General features: G+C 38.0%; 2 protein-coding genes and 1 long non-coding RNA gene across 12 annotated transcripts in view; 2 read left to right on the top strand and 1 right to left on the bottom strand.

Moving 5' to 3' along the window:
* Positions 1-1,332: 1,332 nt before the first annotated feature.
* On the top strand, positions 1,333-3,105 carry LOC118668992 (prolyl-tRNA synthetase associated domain-containing protein 1). Its single transcript, XM_036334532.1, has 2 exons — positions 1,333-1,505; positions 2,572-3,105. The coding sequence occupies exons 1-2, from the start codon at positions 1,371-1,373 to the stop codon at positions 3,004-3,006; spliced, it is 570 nt and encodes a 189-aa protein (XP_036190425.1). The 5' UTR covers positions 1,333-1,370; the 3' UTR covers positions 3,007-3,105.
* Positions 3,106-6,308: 3,203 nt separating this feature from the next.
* LOC118668991 overlaps positions 6,309-17,655 on the top strand; it is a 44,694-nt gene continuing 33,347 nt past the window's right edge. For 2 of the 3 annotated variants that reach the window (XR_004971835.1, XR_004971833.1), the window contains exons 1-2: positions 6,325-6,366; positions 15,107-15,283. This is a non-coding gene — a long non-coding RNA (uncharacterized LOC118668991). Of the gene's footprint in view, positions 6,367-15,106; positions 15,284-17,655 lie in introns of all 3 variants that reach the window. The other variant, XR_004971834.1, reaches the window with a different exon arrangement.
* The window catches only part of CCDC88A (coiled-coil domain containing 88A), a 109,683-nt gene continuing 98,594 nt past the window's right edge, over positions 6,567-17,655 (bottom strand). For 3 of the 8 annotated variants that reach the window (XM_036334523.1, XM_036334527.1, XM_036334525.1), the window contains 3 exons: positions 17,023-17,103; positions 15,003-15,268; positions 11,474-14,559 (listed from right to left, as the gene is read on the bottom strand). In XM_036334523.1, the coding sequence (XP_036190416.1) occupies positions 13,570-14,559; positions 15,003-15,268; positions 17,023-17,103 (1,337 nt within the window). In that variant the 3' untranslated portion in view covers positions 11,474-13,569. Of the gene's footprint in view, positions 9,874-10,383; positions 10,484-10,567; positions 14,560-15,002; positions 15,269-17,022; positions 17,104-17,655 lie in introns of those variants that run through there. The other 5 variants (XM_036334528.1, XM_036334529.1, XM_036334530.1 and 2 more) reach the window with 4 other exon arrangements.

The raw sequence follows: 17,655 nt of genomic DNA, 5'->3' as shown, positions 1-17,655 counted from the left end.
ACGGATTCCGTGTACTGGCCTCTAGTGTAGTATGTTTGCTTTTGTTATTGACCTGAATTTAGATGGCCATGAGTAGTAAGTAGCCTGTTGTTTCATAATCAGAGATGAAATAATTAGATGAAACAATAATTAGTAGGGAAACATGGCTCAGCAGTTTTTAGAAGTGGTTAAACTGAAAAGTTTTATTATTTTTTTAAATATATTTTTATTGATTTCACAGAGGCAGGGAGAGGGAGAGAGACAGAAAAATCAATGATGAGGGAATCATTGATTGGATACCTCCTGCATGCTCGAGCGCACAACGCGAGCATTTGCCCTTGACCGGATCGAGCCCAGGACCCTTTAGTCCACAGGCCAACGCTCTATCCACTGAGCCATGCAAGCGAGGGCAAGCTGGGAAGTGTTATCATGTGCTGTCCAAGGCCAACCTGGGTGAAATTGTGAAGTCAGTTCTTGCAGTTTCCACCAAGGCCTATGCAGTGAGGACCCAGATAGATACTTTGTTGTGTCTTCTGAAGGGGCTTCCTGTTCCAGGCCTTTAGTTTGCACCTCAGAAATAACCTAAATCTATTCTCACTGGAGTTAGACGTCCCTTGGATTATCTATGTTTATTTGGGATTTGAGGCTTAATCTAATTTCATAAATGAAACCCTAACGTGACATTTCAGGCCTCATACAAGGGTTCAGTGAAGTTTCTAAGGATAGCAGAAGCCACCCCACCAGAGGCAGGCAAACTGCTTCTGAAAAAGCTGGGTCCAGGCTGCCGCGGCTAACTATTCGCAGATGAATAATAACAAAAGTTAACTTGCAGAAAGGGTAAAGAGGAATTATAATTAAAAAATTGAGAAGTCTTCAAGGGTTAGGGATTGGCCCCCAACTCGCTCCCTGATGGTTCACAAACTCAGGGAGTTTCCCTGGTGAAACCTGAAACCGTCCCCTACACAGAGGACAAGCAGAAACCGCAGGGGCAGGCCGCTCCATGTTGGCAGGTGACAGGTTTAATAAGCAAGGGGACTTGTTAGGCGGTTGTCTTGGGAGGCTGCAAGACAAGACCTCCATCCAGATAGTTTGTAGTATGTTATACAGAGGCCATAACACGGTTCAGTGGCCTTTACGGTCCAGATGGTCTCAGCACATTACTCTTCCAAGGTTGCTTCCCTCAGGTGCAACCTTTAACATCAGAACTCGCATGTTCTCTGATCTTCCCTCCGCGCAGGTGTTGAAAGGCTGCGTCCAGGGACCGCTTTCAGGAACTTGCAGGGAGGGGCGCACGGAGATGGCCCCGCCCACCCCCGGAAGGTCCCGCCCCCGGAAGGCGCCGGCACTGGGCTTCCAGAGGCGGTCCGATAGGCGCTCTCATCAACCTCCAGATGCCAGGCGCTTCCTCGCCCACGGTCGCTCCCGCTGGCCACGACAGCGGCATGGCGGGCGCTGAGTTGCGGGCAGCGCTCGAGCAGAGGCTCGACGCCCTCGCCATCCGCGCGGAGGTCGTGGAGCACCCGGAGGTGAGACGCCCCCGCCGGGACGGGGAGGGTGGGCGCAGAAACGAACATCTTGGGCATTTCCCGGGTTCTCGTGCGGAAAGGACCCAACAGCACCCAAGGCCCCTGGATTTGGGATTATGGTGTTCTGTGGGAAAACTTGTTTTCCTCTTGCTTTCGCACATTTCATATTGAGAACTAGTGCAGCATACCGAGAACTGGTGCACTGTAAACTGCTGCGAGATGCTGCTCAGTTTGTCCACTTTGTGTCAAGTCACCCAGCAGAAAACTGTCCCTGCAGTAGCTACGACGTATCAGGCATCACGCACCCCGGCTGGACACCAGGGTTAGAGAGTCTGGTATTTTTCACATGATTTAGTGGATATGAAGATTTGCAAATATTTCACAGAACCAATTGTAACTTGAGAGCTGCGGGTCCATAACTTTTTTACCCAAAGCTTCCGTGACAGCTACTGGTAGTACCGAAGTATGGCAATCTCCAAAGGGAGAAGTCCATTAAAAGTCTTCTCAACTTTACAAATTTAACGCCAAAACTGTCATTTTCTCTGATCCTCCCCTCCCACAGAGCCCACACACGCTCCTTGACCTGTGCATATTGCCAGCTTTCTGCTGTTCTGTTAGTCCAGGGTCTCACTCCCTGCCTTCACCCTCACCCTCTCACCCTCACCCTCACCCTGGTTACATACCTGTAGATTGGAGGTTGTCACCTGATCTAGATGTAATGGGATGCTAAGGAATCTGGGCTGTTACAAACTTTCAATTTAAAGAAAAAAAAAAAGGCAAAAAGTATTTTAAGAATGTGAGGGCTTGGTCAGTCAGCACACTGGAATAGAGAACTGACCTAAGATAAATTACTTGAGGTCCCGATACGAGGAATTGAGCGGGTAAAGGCTTGCAGTTCATAATGGGTGAAGTCCAGAGCACTGAGTGCTTCCTAACCTTGCTGTGTTTTTTTCCCCTAATGTTGCTGTTTTCGCCCAGCAAGCAAAATACATTGTAACTGTGTGTGTGTATACAGTGTGTGTATACATGCATATTATTTTTAAATTTCCCATGTGACATTTTACAGGTGTTTACAGTTGAAGAAATGATGCCTCATGTCCAACATTTGAAAGGAGCACACAGTAAGAACTTATTTCTTAAAGACAAAAAGAAAAAAGGCTATTGGCTGGTGACAGTTCTTCATGATCGACAAGTTAATTTAAATGACCTTGCCAAGCAGTTAGGTGTCGGGAGCGGAAATCTGCGGTTCGCTGATGAGACGGCCATGCTAGAAAAGCTAAAAGTTGGCTCAGGCTGTGCCACACCCTTGGCACTATTCTGTGATGATGGAGATGTGAAATTTGTTCTGGACTCTGCTTTTTTGGAAGGTGGACATGAAAAGGTGTACTTTCATCCAATGACCAATGCTGCAACCATGGGGTTGAGCCCTGAAGACTTTCTTACATTTGTGAAGAAGACAGGACATGATCCCATAATACTGAATTTTGATAAAAACAACTAATTGGGCCAATGTTTAGAATATGTTTACATCTGGAAGCTGTTTTTCTTATTTCTAATTTGTAAAAAGCATTAAAAGTAATAAGAATATTTAGCACCTTGATTTGGTGACTACCTAAGTCATTTTCGGAGGGGTATTTCATCTTAAAGCTGTTTTTAAAAAGATATATTGAGGTAGTGTCAGCTCAGATCCCTCTCCACTCCCCATCCTCCATTCCCCATGACTCATTACAGAAATGCCCTCAAAAATTAAGAATAAATTAACATCAAAACTAAGGTTAACATATCTTCGACAGGTACTGTACTTGAAAAAAGCAAATGGCAAAACAGCATATATAAAATTATGCATGTGATAGTGCACATACAGGAAAAAATTAAGAGGAATATAAGTATATTGTTGATAATGGTTCTCTTTTGGGAATGAGAATTAAGGAATAAAAACTCCCTGCAAGATAATTGAAACAAGCATAGGACAAGAGCTAAAAATTCCTGTTACTGAGTATTTGTTTTTACAAGTGGTTTTTCTTGCCCTACCTGGTTTGGCTCAGTGGATAGAGCATCAGCCTGTGGACTAAATGGCCCTTGGTTAGATTCCAGTCAAAAGCACATGCCCGGGTTGTGGGCTCTATCCCCAGCAGGGGGTGTGCAAGAGGTAGCAGGTCAATGATTCTCAACATTGATGTTTTTCTCTCTCTCCCTCTCCCTCTCTGAAATCAATAAAAATATATTTTAAAAATATAGAAGTGGTTTTTCTTCAGTGAAAAAATAAGATTATTACCTTTTTATAAAAGTGTATCTTTAGAAAAGTTTTATCTAGAAAAACACTCAAAATAGGGATGGAAAATGTTGTAATCATACCATTGAAATTCTAAAACTCAGCAGCAGAATATACACAGGCCATTGGAAGGATTTATTTAGTCGTTGTTCAAAGGTTAGAAATGGGATATGAACAAGTTTCTTCTGTCTTCTGGAATATATTGTATTTTACTCATCACCTTTCAGTTATGGCATATGAAAAGTGTAAGATGCCAGGATTATATATTGTCAGTTGTCACATAGAAGGTAGTTAAAAAATAGGAAAACTGACATTTTTTCCCACCTCATTTAAATAAAACCATCAGTTGAGGGTCTGGCATAGACTAGACTACAGAAATAGTCTATAGGTCTTGTCATGAGAATTCTCATTTTCCTCTAAGTTTGATCACTCAAAAAATAATTCCCATTTGGTAGAGACACTGTACTTAATTTATACTAATTTGTGTTACTGAAAGGCAAAGTACAAGTAAAAACGGCATTTATTGATATACCAGAGGCCTGGTGCACAAATTTATGCACCGATGGGGTCCCTCGGCCTGGCCTGTACTCTCTCGCAATCTGGGACCCCTCGGGGGATGTTGGAGAGCAGGATTTGGCCTGATCCCTGTAGGCTAGGCTGAGGGACCCCACCAGTGCACAGTGCACCAGGCCTCCAGTATGTTTATAACATCTTTGGTTAATCTCTTCCTGCCCCCAACCCTCCTCTGAGATTCATCAGTCTGTTCCATGTTTCCATGCCTGTGTGTTGAGCGTCTGCCCCCTGGTGGTCAGTGTCCATCATAGCTAATGATTGTTTAGGCTTTATATATATACTAGAGGCCCAGTGCACAAAAATTTGTGCACTGGGGGGGAGGGACCCTCAGCCTGGCCTGTGCCCTCTCACAGTGTGGGACCCCTCGGGGGATGACCACCTGCTGGCTTAGGCCCACTCCCTGGGGGATTGGGCCTCTGCTGGCAATCAGACATCCCTCTGGCAGCCCGGGAGCCCTTGGGGGTTGTCCACTTGCCAGCGGGGAGCAGGCCTAAGCTGCAGTCAGACATCCTTAACGCTGCTGAGGAGGCAGGGGAGGCTCCCACCACCACCGCTGTGCTGGCAGCCGTCAGCCTGGCTTGTGGCTGAGCAGAGCTCCCACTGTGGGAGTGCACTGACCACCAGGGGGCAGCTCCTGCATTGAGCATCTGCCCCCTGGTGGTCAGTGTGTGTCATAGTGACCAGTCATTCCCAGTCATTCTGCTGTTAGGGTCAGTTTGCATATTACCCTTTTATTATATAGGATAGAGGCCTGGTGCATGGGTGGGGGCAGGTTAGTTTGCCCTGAAGGGTGTCCCGGATCAAGGTGGGGATCCCGCTGGGGTGCCTGGCCAGCCTGAGTGAGGGGCTGATGGGTGTTTGCAGGCTGGTCACACCCCCTTCAGGGTGGGGGTCCCCACTGGGGTGCATGGCCAGCCTGGGTGAGGGGCTGATGGCTGTTTTCTGGCTGGCCACACCCCCTTTAGGGTGATGGGTCCCCACTGGGGTGCCTGGCCAGTCTGGGTGAGGGGCTGAGGGCCGTTTTCAGGCTGGCCAAGCCCCCCCAGCAATGGAAGCTCCCACCCTCTCCTTTTTTTCTTTATTCTGGGATTTATTTACCTTCTATAATTGAAACTTTGTAGCCTTGAGAGGAGCTCAGAGCCGGCCAGGGCGGGAGGGAGGGAAGCTTGGCTTCCTCCATCACCAGGGGCAACCCAAGCATCCTGCTCGCTCCAGCTCCGTGGCCATGGCCTGCTGAAAGCAGGTATCTGGGGTTTATTTAGCTTCTATAATTGAAACTTTGTTGCTTTGAGTGGAGCTCAGAGCCGGGCCACGGCAGGCGGGAAGTTTGGCTTCCTCCATCATTGGGGCAACCAAGCCTCCTGCTGCCGGCTGCCATCTTGGCTGGGTTAATTTGCATATAGTCACTCTGATTGGCTGGCGGGCATGGCTTAAGGTGTAGCAAAGGTACAATTTGCATGTTTGTCTTTTATTCGTGTAGATAGATGATTAGAAGCTACAAGTCTATGACAGAGTTTTTATAAAATATACAACAGATTTGAGAGATGCGGAGTTAATAAGAAACACTTTTCATAAATGGTAACTTTATCCTGATTTGCCGTGTTAGTTTTTACCTACTCTGTACTGTATCTCTAAGATACAGTAAGTTTTAGGTTGCTTTGCATATAAAATGAAGATTTAATGAACAGACCCAAAGACCTTAGATAAGTGGTCTAACTGCCCTTCCCCACCTCTGACAGAAACAGGTCCATCCAGAAAGAATGTCCTTGCTTAAGGATACAAGGCTGGTTGCCATCTCTAACATTCTGTCTCCAATGGCTATGAGTGAAAATGAGATACTGATTTGTACAATCCATTGTTTATTGATTTTTTTTCTTAGAGAAAGAAACATCGATTTGTTGTTCCACTTATTTATGCATTCATTGGTTGGTTCTTGTATGTGCCCTGTCCAGGGATAGAAGAGAACCTGCAGCCAACCAACTGAGCAATCCAGCCAGGGCTGAACAATCTACTAAGGTATTTAAACCTACTTTGGAATTGACAACTGATACTCTTTTTCTCCCAAAACCGCTAAAACCCATCCCAAAATGATTAGGACACAATCATCTAAATAAGGTTATGGGTTATGTGAAAATTGGTTTTCCAGGGCAAAGGGAAAGGAAAGAATACTTGGCTAACTCATATTTTACAAATTTTAAATGATTACTAACCACTTGTTATAAAAATCACCTTTGCTTTATTTTTTATATCAGTTTGATAAGCAAATGTTAAGCCAACCTAATTTTAAAAAATAAAGTTAAAAACTAAAATAAAAAAGTGATGCTTTTAAAAAGGTAAACAATGGTGTCATTATAAACTGGATTTCTGTGGCTGATATTAGGTACTGCCAAACATTTTGCTATTCAACTTCAAATCCCTCAGTAGCATTACTCTGAAAGGAAATGTTACAGCTTTTATATTATTTGATTTGGTATTTAATAACATTTATAAGTACAATGGCAAACATCAAAAGAGAAACCTTAGTAGAAAAGAAAAAGACAATTTATAATCAGGTTTTGTTAAAGGGTGTTATAAGTGCAACTTCATCTATAAGCATTCCTTTTAAGGCATTTTCATTGTCCAAATATTTCAACATGTACATCAAGTTTGATATTATAAAATGGGCTCCTTTTGTATTATTCATTCAAGACTTAAAAAAAAATACATCTCAGGACTAAGTATAGCAAAAAAAAAAAAAATCACTTTTCTCCTAAGTAACTTAAAATACAAGTCATTTAGCATACATTATTCCGCATTGTAATCCAGATTTGGTATAATATCTTTTTCACTTACTGACATAAACTGTTAAGACAGTGCAGGCTGTAGTATTTCATTTGTGAGGTGGCTGCAATTCTGTAATATGCACAGTGATTTTTAAGTAGGCTCTTACCATGCCTTGCATGAAAGGTGCTACAACAAACCTGTTTCATGAACTCTTTGGTAACCACCAGTTCAAAAACTTGGACCTAAATTTCCACATGGCCAGATCTGAAGCACTTTATTGGAGTTCTAGGCCGAAACTCTTACCCTGTATATTAAATTCTTCAGTGTTTTTTGGGGGTGGGGTTAGGTGTAGATTTAGAATGAAACCAGATAATTAAAAGCATGTCAGGCTCCAGTAAAAAGGCCCCAGTTAGTTTCTAGTTGGCCATACTATTTTCTTTAAGGAAAAAGAGTGACTTTCTACTAAGTTTGCTTCCAATGACACCTTTTGGAGAAAGTGAAATATTCATGTGGTTATTATCTAGTCCTTTTTTGAATTGTTATGAAAAGGGGGATGAATATAATTGAGTCTATTCCTACTTTTGCAATTTCAAGTGTTCCCTTGGTTGTTGCTTTAACTGGGCTTTCTCGTGGTCAGCCTACTCAGACTCAGTACTTTATAGGCTGCCCTTAGATTTTCTACTTGAAGGAATAATGTGCTGCTTAAGTGAGCAGTTCTCTGTTTTAGGACATCAGTATCCTGGAGAGGTCAAGCTGTGATATCATTCACCCTCATTGGGCCACCTCCTACTCATTAATTTCAATTTTCAGTAAGTGTCCTGGGATGTGTCCTAGTTGTGCAAATTAGAAGCTAGTTAATATAAACCTAAATTACCCACTTACTGTATTTTAGCTAAACCATAATTTCTATATTTATTTTCCATTTATCCACCTAAAAACGAATTTACATTTTTTACATGCAAGTGTCTCTAGACTGCCATGATGCCCATGATCAATTTGATACTTGAATCTAGGGAGTCATGATGGAGAGAGATCTTTCAAAGTCTAGAGAATAGGTTTTAAATATGTCTGTTGTGTAAAATCTATATTTTAGTAAGAATCCTTTGTATTTACATTACACAGCACCTTTCAGCCAAGAGTTTAAACGTGATTTAACTTTATAGCACTATTTGGTGGCAAAACCTAAGTTAAATAGTGGCTAAGTTAACCAAGTCTGCTAATTTCCATTTAATTTCTGATCAACTATACATTCTGTCTTTTCATTAATGGTCTTTCTGAAAGGAGACTCTGATTACAACATAACTACTGGCCTACCCCCTCCAAAAAGATAAATATACATGAGAGAGATAAAGGAGGAGGAGGGAGAAGAGGAAGAGAGAGGAAGGGAGGGAGAGAAAAACAACACATTTCTCATGACATGTAGGTTAGTGATACACAGTTCACATAAACCACACACAGGAATACGAATTATTCGAAAAAGATTTTTAGAGCTGGTAATGAGAGCCTAAGAAGTACACTGTTAAAATTAAAAAGTCATATCATATCTTCCTCATTTAAGACTTGTAAGATTATTCTGATATTTATGTTAAATAATGAATTTGCATTAACAGGAATCAATGCATTTTTTTGATTTCATAAGAAAATAAAACTGTGATATAAAATTGGAACTACAAAAAGAATTGATGTTTCCCTGGGTTAAATTAACTAAATCTACTTTTTTGTGCTTCTTTCAAATGTTTAAGGTAACAAATGCATACAAATATTTCAAAAGTAGCAATAATAGTTACCAACTTTAATGTAATATTAAAAAGGACAAAACCAGAAAAATTCTTATTAAGTGATAACCTTAATAATAAGTGAGTTCCTGGCAAAATGCAGATCATAGTAAATTATTTACATTATATTTGCCATAAGAAAACTTCTTAAGCAACAGTCAGCTCTCAAGTTAAAAAAACAAACATACATAACCCAATACTAAAGAAGGGAAATGAGTTAAAATACAACAACTTTATCTTGGGAATGCCATTTGCTGGAAAACCACCTTACTTAAAAGTTTCAGGAAAACACTCTTTACTTAACTTGGATCCACTTGTGAATGCTTAGTGTTGCTTATTGGGGAATATGGAAAGATTAATATCACTGTAAATTTTTTATAACTCCTATCTCATTATGGATTTTTCAGATTTATCATATAAACTTGAATTTCTTGTTCAGTGCACCAAAATAATTGGCTTAAAAAAAATACCAACACATGCAGTCTGCTAACCAAATAAGACTCTGGCATGCCAAAACAAGGTTCTCTGTATCTTAATATATACTACATTCCACAACATACTACAGCGTTTGATTTAGATTATACAACTAAATATAAATCACTAAATTTTCGCTAATATTTAGCAGAAGCATTAAGCAAACATGGATAAATTCATAAACAAATGATGAAAGAAGTAGGTTGTTCTTGGAGAACTTCTTGAAACCTCAAAACACTTGGTCCTTAGCGAGAGAACATCCTTTATTCAGTAGATCTTAATAGTACAATGTATAGTAAGTCCTAAAACCTTCTAAAAATTTTGGCAGTTGACTCCAGTAGTGCTCCTTGATTCAAGGAAGGAATGAAGGTTTGTGTTTCTTGCCTGCTCTAGTCACGCAGAATTGTATAAAGTCTCCTTAAAGATTTAAAAAAATGATTTCTATAGTTGGGTGTCTTGTTACTTCAGATATAAAGGCTTCATACTGAGAAAATGAAGGACACTTTTCTCTCTGTATTTAGTTGAAAGGTAGAAAGAAGAAAGAAAATATAAGAAAAGCTTGAAGATAAGAGAGATATAAAATACAGAGCAGCCACTACAAGAACAGCATGCACCAGATATTTCTATAGGAATGAGAGTGACAGAAAGTCAGAGACAAGCTTTCCTCAAGAGGCATTTAGTTTACCCTCAATTACCAAGAACCCTGGCAAAGTTGTATTCCTACCACAAAAAAAGAAAAGACTTCACACTGAAACAGGAATTCCTAAAACATTACTCACTACTAAAATTAAATTTAAGTTGAGGAAAAAATAATTCTTAAAGGTTTGCTTCCTGTGTGACAGGCAAAAAACAATGGCAATCAAATTATCTTGCTTTACTAGTAAATAGGACAGAAGTCATGAATTAATTAAGCAAGCAATATTTACATCTGTTAATGCAATATGCACTTGTTCTTATACTTAATGCTGTTAGTTTGTATAAATGAGACTAATCTCATTTACATTTTGAGTAAGAAACTCACCACTTGGCCCACATGTCATGTAGTGGGTAATAGAATTAGGAGCTTTGTTGCTCCCTAGACCTGCTTTTTGAATTTCTGCTTTCTTGTACTTTGTCCACATCTGCAGGAAAAAAGCATTTCATGTTATTTAATCAAAAGTTAAACATAACACAATTCACGAAGATAAGAAACTTAAAGAGCTCTCATTGAATAGGGCAAGGAGAAGGAATCTAACTCTGGGAAATTCTTTAATCTGATAGACATCTCATTACTTCAAGACTGATTTTCATAGTTTAAAAGCTAGAAATAATAAGACTAGTTTTCATAGTTTAAAAGCTAGAAATAAATATGCCTCCTAGTGTCAAAAAGGTTTACTTGTTATGTTTATGTACTAAATGGTCACATATAGTTGTAAAGTAAAAAGTAATCTTGCATGCAGTGGCAGAAACATCTACAATGAAATATTTGTATTACTAAGAAAACCTGGGCTTGAGGCATATTTTGTAGGCAAATAATATACCTCATTACACTGTAATAGCTAAAATTGTTTTGGTTAAAGGGGACCCAATACATAACAGTGTAAATTTACAATGTCATACAAATAATATTGGTATAATTTCTAGAAACCTAGGCCAGGAATAGAAACTATGCAGTTTCGTCTAAAATTAGGGTATTGAATCTCACATAGTCTTTCAAATAATCTTTTGTGAAGCCATAGGATTTTTATGGAGATGTCTTAGAAAAAAAACATGTAGCTGCTCAATTGAGTCAGAGTTTTACTTTCACTTTAAAAAATGTATTTAATTGGGGGCATCTTTCTAAGATTTCATTTATATTAATATAGTGTTCTGAGAGACTTTTATGACTCCACAGCTTTTGATAGTTTCTGGAGGAAATCTAGTCTGTATTCTTAGACGATCATCAAGACACATGGACATGGTATGTATCTGTCTCACATGCACAGCGGGCATCTTCTTTTTGAAAATGTGCTGTATATGTAACTATAGCCATTTGGGTTGTAAATACTTCTTTACTGTAAAAGTAATTTTTAAAAATAATCACAGTTTTTAATATAATAGCACATGATTTCTCAATGTATGAAATGTAAAATTTAATATTTTAAATTTAAAAAATGGCCAGATTTATAATATTTAAAAAGTTGAAATAGTTGAGAAATAAAACTTGACTCAATGTGGAAAAGAAATAATAATTATTACATTTGCCTGATATATGTCCTCCATCTAATCTCACCTGTATTTGCCATTAATTTTTATTACTAGGTTATGAAAAAATAAAAGAAGGCATACCAAAAACATTTAACATGTTAGAATTGAGTATAAGACAAATGACAATAAAATAGATTGGTGTATTCACGCAGAAAATATATTAGGTGGTACTAAAAATATGAAAATTTTCTGATTTATCTGCTCTCGTACTACTTTTAGTAATAGCTGGCTATGAGAAAAGTAGTATGGTCAAAGGTGTAAGTAGAAGGGGCCTAGTCCTGAAATGAGCTTGTGTAAGTACAAACGGATGGCTTAAATTACAAAAGATACATATTTCATTAAGCAAAGATTCTCTACAGATTGTTCTTTGGTTCAATTAATAGCAATAATTAATATAACAACATGTAGTAAATAATAATTTCCTTCCTCTTTAGAAAGTTACATTTCAAAGCATTCCTTTCAGATGCCGGGCTGTTACTAACAGATATATTTAGGCTAAGTCAAAATGGCAAAAACATTCCAGAGACAGAGCGAAGATATACTCCTCCAGAGATAAGTGAGAGTTATGAGTTTTTATTTTTGTTTTATTCTGGGAGATTCAAGTTTAGCTGATTCTGCTTTTAAAGGACCACAGCAAGAGACAATTTTAAAGTTTATGACACCAGAGTCAAAGTTAGCAAATATTTTCTCTAACTTATATGGTTATTTTTTAGCTACAAGTCATATTTATTCTTAGTTCTAAAATTTGTTCTACTAAAAGTACACCTATTAAGTTTAAGTGGTTACAAATCCTAATATTTTATTTTAGCACAATGAACTCATTTTAGAAAACTTTTTTAAGGACAGACATATAATTTATAATAAATTATAAAATTATATAAGTACCAATCTTCACCACTTTGTAAACTTGCTACCTTTTTTAACAAAAGTAAAAATGCAAATTTTCAACACATTGAGTATGATTGGTTTATTTCTCTTTGACTCTATTAAAAAAAAAGAACTAGAAAAACTCTGATTCTAAGTAAAAATTAATCTTGAAGGAAGATGAAGAAAAGTGCAGAAAAGAAATAGAATACATAGAAAATGCTCCTAGACAATGTAAAAATCATATTTAAATTTGATGGGTTTTTTTAAGAATTACACTAACTTTATTAATATTAACAATATTTTAAATCTGAACAATTTTATAAATATGGGCAGTAGTTAATATTTGCTACATAAAGTATTGAGTTATTAACTATTTCTTTGAAAATAAAACAGGACAGAAGGCATAATTAAATGGCAAAGGAAAAGGACTTTTTTTAAAAACATATTTTCCTATACATGTGCAATATGTGGTGCACATTCTGGAAATAAAAGAAAGGGCCTGGCCTTCATGGCTCAGTGGCTGAGCATCATCGACTTATGAACCAGGAAGGCATCGTTCGGTTCCAGGTCAGAGCACGTGCCTGGGTTGTGGGCTCGATCCCCAGTAGTGGGGCATGCTTCGCTCACTCTCTCTCCCTCTCCCTTCCTCTCTGAAATCAATAAAAATATATATATTTTTTTAAAGAAATATTTCTTAGAAAAAGAAAAAGGAATGAGAAGAAGGAAGGGAGGAAATGAGCATTCTTTTTTGGAAGCAACAAAGTATGACTTGGAAATGCTTTCTTGGTAATTATAGCATGCAACTATCTTAACATGCTTCTAAAAGTAACAATCTCTTATCAGGCAGCAAGAAATGTAAAAGAGGAGCATGTATTGTTAAGGTTTTTAAAGTCATGCAGAAAATATACAATGCAATTAATATTTCATGCAGGCTTTGGTGTGGTTACACATTCACATTTATATACAAGCCATCACGTACAGCCAAACACTATGCCACGATTTGAAAATAAAAATATGAACCTTGCCAAATACTTTTCAACAGCAGCTCTTGAAGTCAGATTAGAGAAGCATAGTACATATCAAATGACATCAGGATTATACTGTGCAGTTTTGATCATACACAACCATATTCATACCAAACAGTCTGATTATCCTCAGAAACCAACAATGCAGCTTCTGTGTCATCAGGACAGAGGCATGCAGGGGTGATAAGATTACTGCTACCTACAGAAGACTGTGGGTTATAGTTACCACGGATCTGATTATCAGAAAACTGTTCATTATCTTTCTGTGAAGCTTTATCCAAAGAGGCAGAAGCCTGGTCAGTTACTCTGGTGACTGGCCTGGGAGGTAACCCACTTATGTTACTAACTAACTCTGTATTCAGGGATAAAAATGGCTGAGAAGGATGAGTAAATGACTCTATACTATCTTTAGCTGATATTACAAGTGTGTCATTAGACATATTAACGGAGGCAAAAGTTTGGTTTAGAAAATGTGACCTTTCTGTTGTTGAGCTCCGAGCCTGGGCATATAGAGACTCAGGCTCATCCGTAACTAAATCCATTTGTGCATGAGAACCTACAGAATATGTTGGGCTGTGAAGTTTATGGTAAGACCACTGGTGTAAACGGTACTCACTAGATGCTGCAGTGATGTGGCTATCAGCAACAGCTGGTGATGGATCAACTGACATAGGTAGTCTACTGTCCTTGGTCAAAAAATCATGGATGCTTGTCCTTCGAGTAGTCCCTTCTGCAGTGGAGATCACACTGCTAGCACGAGGTAAAGTGGCATAAGGATTACTATCTTTTGATTGTCGTGACAAAGAAGATTCTTTTACTAATTTTATCTTTCCTTGAGTGCCTGGTGTAGGTTTTCCTGGAGAACTCACAAAGTAGGTATCTTCAGGCTTTTGAGGACCAGGTCTCACAAACGGTTCAGGCTTAGTTGTCCGTCTATCGTAGAAGTCTCCAGGGCTTTTCCCACTTACTGACCTGGCCAGACCACAGCTAACGGGTTTGCTTTTCCCCAAAAAGTCAGAAGAGACAGACAAACTTTTCATTACTTCATCTAAAAGATTATCTTGACTTGAGGACTTTATCTGTTAAAAAACAAAGCAGATTAATGAATATTAGGCATGCTATTACTTTCCTGATATATTAGACTGCATAATATAAAACTGCTAGTATTTCTAAAAATACTTTACTTTAAAAAAAAAAAAATGCTCAGTTCACCCTGGCCAGTGTGGCTCAGTGGTAGAGCATCAGCCTGTGCACTGAAGGGTCTCGGGTTCAATTCCGATCAAGTTCTCGTACAGGTTTGTTCCCTAGCTGCCCTCCCCCCCACTGTGGGGGCACATGTGGAGGCAACCAATTGATGTGTCTTTCTCACACAGATGTTTCTCTCCTTCCCTCCCCTTCCACTCTTCCTAAAAATCAATGGAAAAAATATCATCGGGCATTAACAACAAAAAAGCTCTAAAGTTCAGTCACAGATATTTAACTTGAAATGCCCATCTAAATTAAGGTCACCTATAAAACTAACCTGTATTGAGGTAAGCTTGTTGCTTTCTTCCAAAAACTGTTGTAGAGTAACAACTTCACTTCCAGGGGAACCAGTTTTGACCTTGTGATGTGCTCGACTCTCAGTTTCAGGCATTTTGTGCTGGAGCACTGGACTTGATCTGGTCTGTCTTTTCAAGTACTGGATTGGACTGCTACCACTGCTGGACCAAGCCTCAAGATCATGAAGCAAGCTAAATTCCCCACTGCTATGGCTCTGTGGCCTGCTCTGGGTATTAACTGCACCTGCTTTCGGAGTAAATGGTGTGTTAAGAGTTCAATAATAGAAATGAGATTAAAACTACATAAGTAAAAAGATTTGTTGACGGGGTTCTTACGAAGAGCCAAAGTGACTTTCAAGCTTTACTTAGAAATGCTTAGCAACTATGTTTATCTTTCACTAGTCTAACAACTGCCAGATTATTTTGTCTACCATAAACTTATCAGTCTATCATAGCCTGATTATTTTGTCAATTTGACAAATATAAGCACCTTTGCCACCATACTCAGAGCCTAAACATATAATGCAGACACTTAATGCATTTGATGAGGACATGAATGAATAAATAAATGGTTAATATGTTTTTTAAAAATACAGGTTTAAATACAAATTGACCCTGAATAACATGGGATTAGGGGTGCTGACCCCCTCCCCCCCGCATATTTTCAAGAGTCAACTATAACTGTAAACCACCTCACAATTTAGAACAAAACGTGACCATAGGAATTTTAAATTATTTCTGAATGTTAAAACCAAAAACTATTCTAAATGCTGAAAATTCTAATGCTTTGCCTTTCTATGAAGTTTTTATTCCTTACTTAAAGTTTTACCTGTTCGTCCTTAATAAATGACCTTAAAGAAAAAATTTTTAAATTTAAATAGGCATAAAAGGGAAGTCATGCTTTCCACTGTTGGTATGGTGGCCACTCAGTTGAGTAACTGTATAGAATGCAAATTACTAGTTCAGGGAAAAAAGCTATCTAAAGTTTATGCTATTCCTTAAGAGTGCTAATTTATTTTGATCAAAAGCAAACTGATACAGTACATAATAAATGCAACTTTCCATGGTTTTCCAATCACAAAAGAGTAAAGTAGGTCATGAAAGAATTTGGCTCAATTTCTGTAACAATTTTATAGAAATAAGATTTTCGTAAATTTTCAAATACTTCATATGTTCAGACTACTTTTTCCTACTGGCTAAATAAACATGATTATAAAAATTTAAAAATCCCTTTTTTTCAGATCATAGCAAAAAAGCCATAGCATTAATGATAAAAATAAACTGAAATGGAGACAAAAGGATTTTATAATGCAAAGAGCAATGGAACAAATGCATTGACTCTAATTTGGCAATTCTGGACTGTACAGAATAGTATTTTAACACTTTTATAATCTATTAAACAATTCCAGAATCTGAGTAGGCAGTATACCTTTAAGGAAAAAGGTATTAGTCAAGGCTTCCAGACAGCCATTACATAACAGCCTTACCTGGAATGTATATTTAAAAACTAAGGAAAAAAATTTGAAATAATTCTTAGATGAGCTATATGCATCCACTTGGCTCTTGTTTCACATATATACACACAATTGCCTTATCAAATTAAAAAATATATTTCCCCCTATTTCGTGGATAAGTTTTGTGTATGTAAAACTCCTTCTGTGAGTTCAATGTGCATGCATCATGAAAAAATTAAGGACAACCATGTTAATGAGAAAGATAAAACATAAGTAAAATAGGAACTACAGATACTTTTGAAGTATACATAATAAAAATATTTTACCTGTGAAAGATAAAAAATGGAAACCAAAATAACTGCTCCTGTTTTTACATTTATATACATTGAAATACATTTGTATTACAATGTTGAAAGTATAAAATATTCCAAGGAACTCTGTTCCAAACAGATGATTTGGATTTCACACTTTACCCTAGAAACTTCATCCATCTCCCTTTTAAATGTGGAAATGGATGAACATATTAATAAATTTACCTACAGCATACCTTTTACTTCATGGAGTGAAGCATTATTATTGCTATTGCTAGTGGATGTCCTGCCACTATCCAGGCTGGCTGGTCTTGAAGCTAAATGAAAACATCAGGAGACAGTGTGATAAAACTTCCAGCTGCTGGCACTGAACTTTACATTCTGATCACAGAATGCTTTGAGGAAGTAATCATGCATACTTGCACACACTGAGCATGCCCCCCAATAGCTGAATCGTATACATTAGAGAGCAAAGACATTACCACATAGTTTAGTAAGACAGGGCACGTCTGAAACAATTGTTGAAATTTAAAGAAAAGAAGATAAATTGCATATTAGATTTGAATATGATTTCTAGAAGGATACTAGGACTATTTTAGATTAATAGAGTGACATGCCAAAAAAAGGTGCTAGTGATGAGGTCACTTACAACAGATCAAAGAACCCTGCACATTGCAGAGGTGCCACAAACAGGAGGAATATGAGCATCTGCAGTTAATGTTTTGTATTCCTATCCATAGAAGGGAAACCGCCGCACAGTTAACATGGCCCTATCCTATTTCTTAAAATCCTGCTTTCATATGAAATTCCTTTTACATGTTAACCACTTATTGTTAATAATTTAGTTTGGTAAGATCTGATTTTCCAGA

The sequence above is a fragment of the Myotis myotis genome, unplaced genomic scaffold, assembly GCF_014108235.1.
Source record: "Myotis myotis isolate mMyoMyo1 unplaced genomic scaffold, mMyoMyo1.p scaffold_m19_p_14, whole genome shotgun sequence".
In the NCBI taxonomy this organism is placed as follows: Eukaryota; Metazoa; Chordata; class Mammalia; order Chiroptera; family Vespertilionidae; genus Myotis; species Myotis myotis.
The sequence above is the reverse complement of the archived record's forward strand: the minus strand, read 5'-3'. Positions and strand labels throughout refer to the sequence as shown.

Excerpts from the sequence above, each read along its gene's own strand:
- LOC118668992 (XM_036334532.1), top strand. The coding sequence starts at position 1,371 with ATGCCAGGCGCTTCCTCGCCCACGGTCGCTCCCGCTGGCCACGACAGC. Across the intron at positions 1,506-2,571 it reads AGGTCGTGGAGCACCCGGAG|GTGTTTACAGTTGAAGAAAT; the intron begins GTGAGACGCCCC and ends GACATTTTACAG.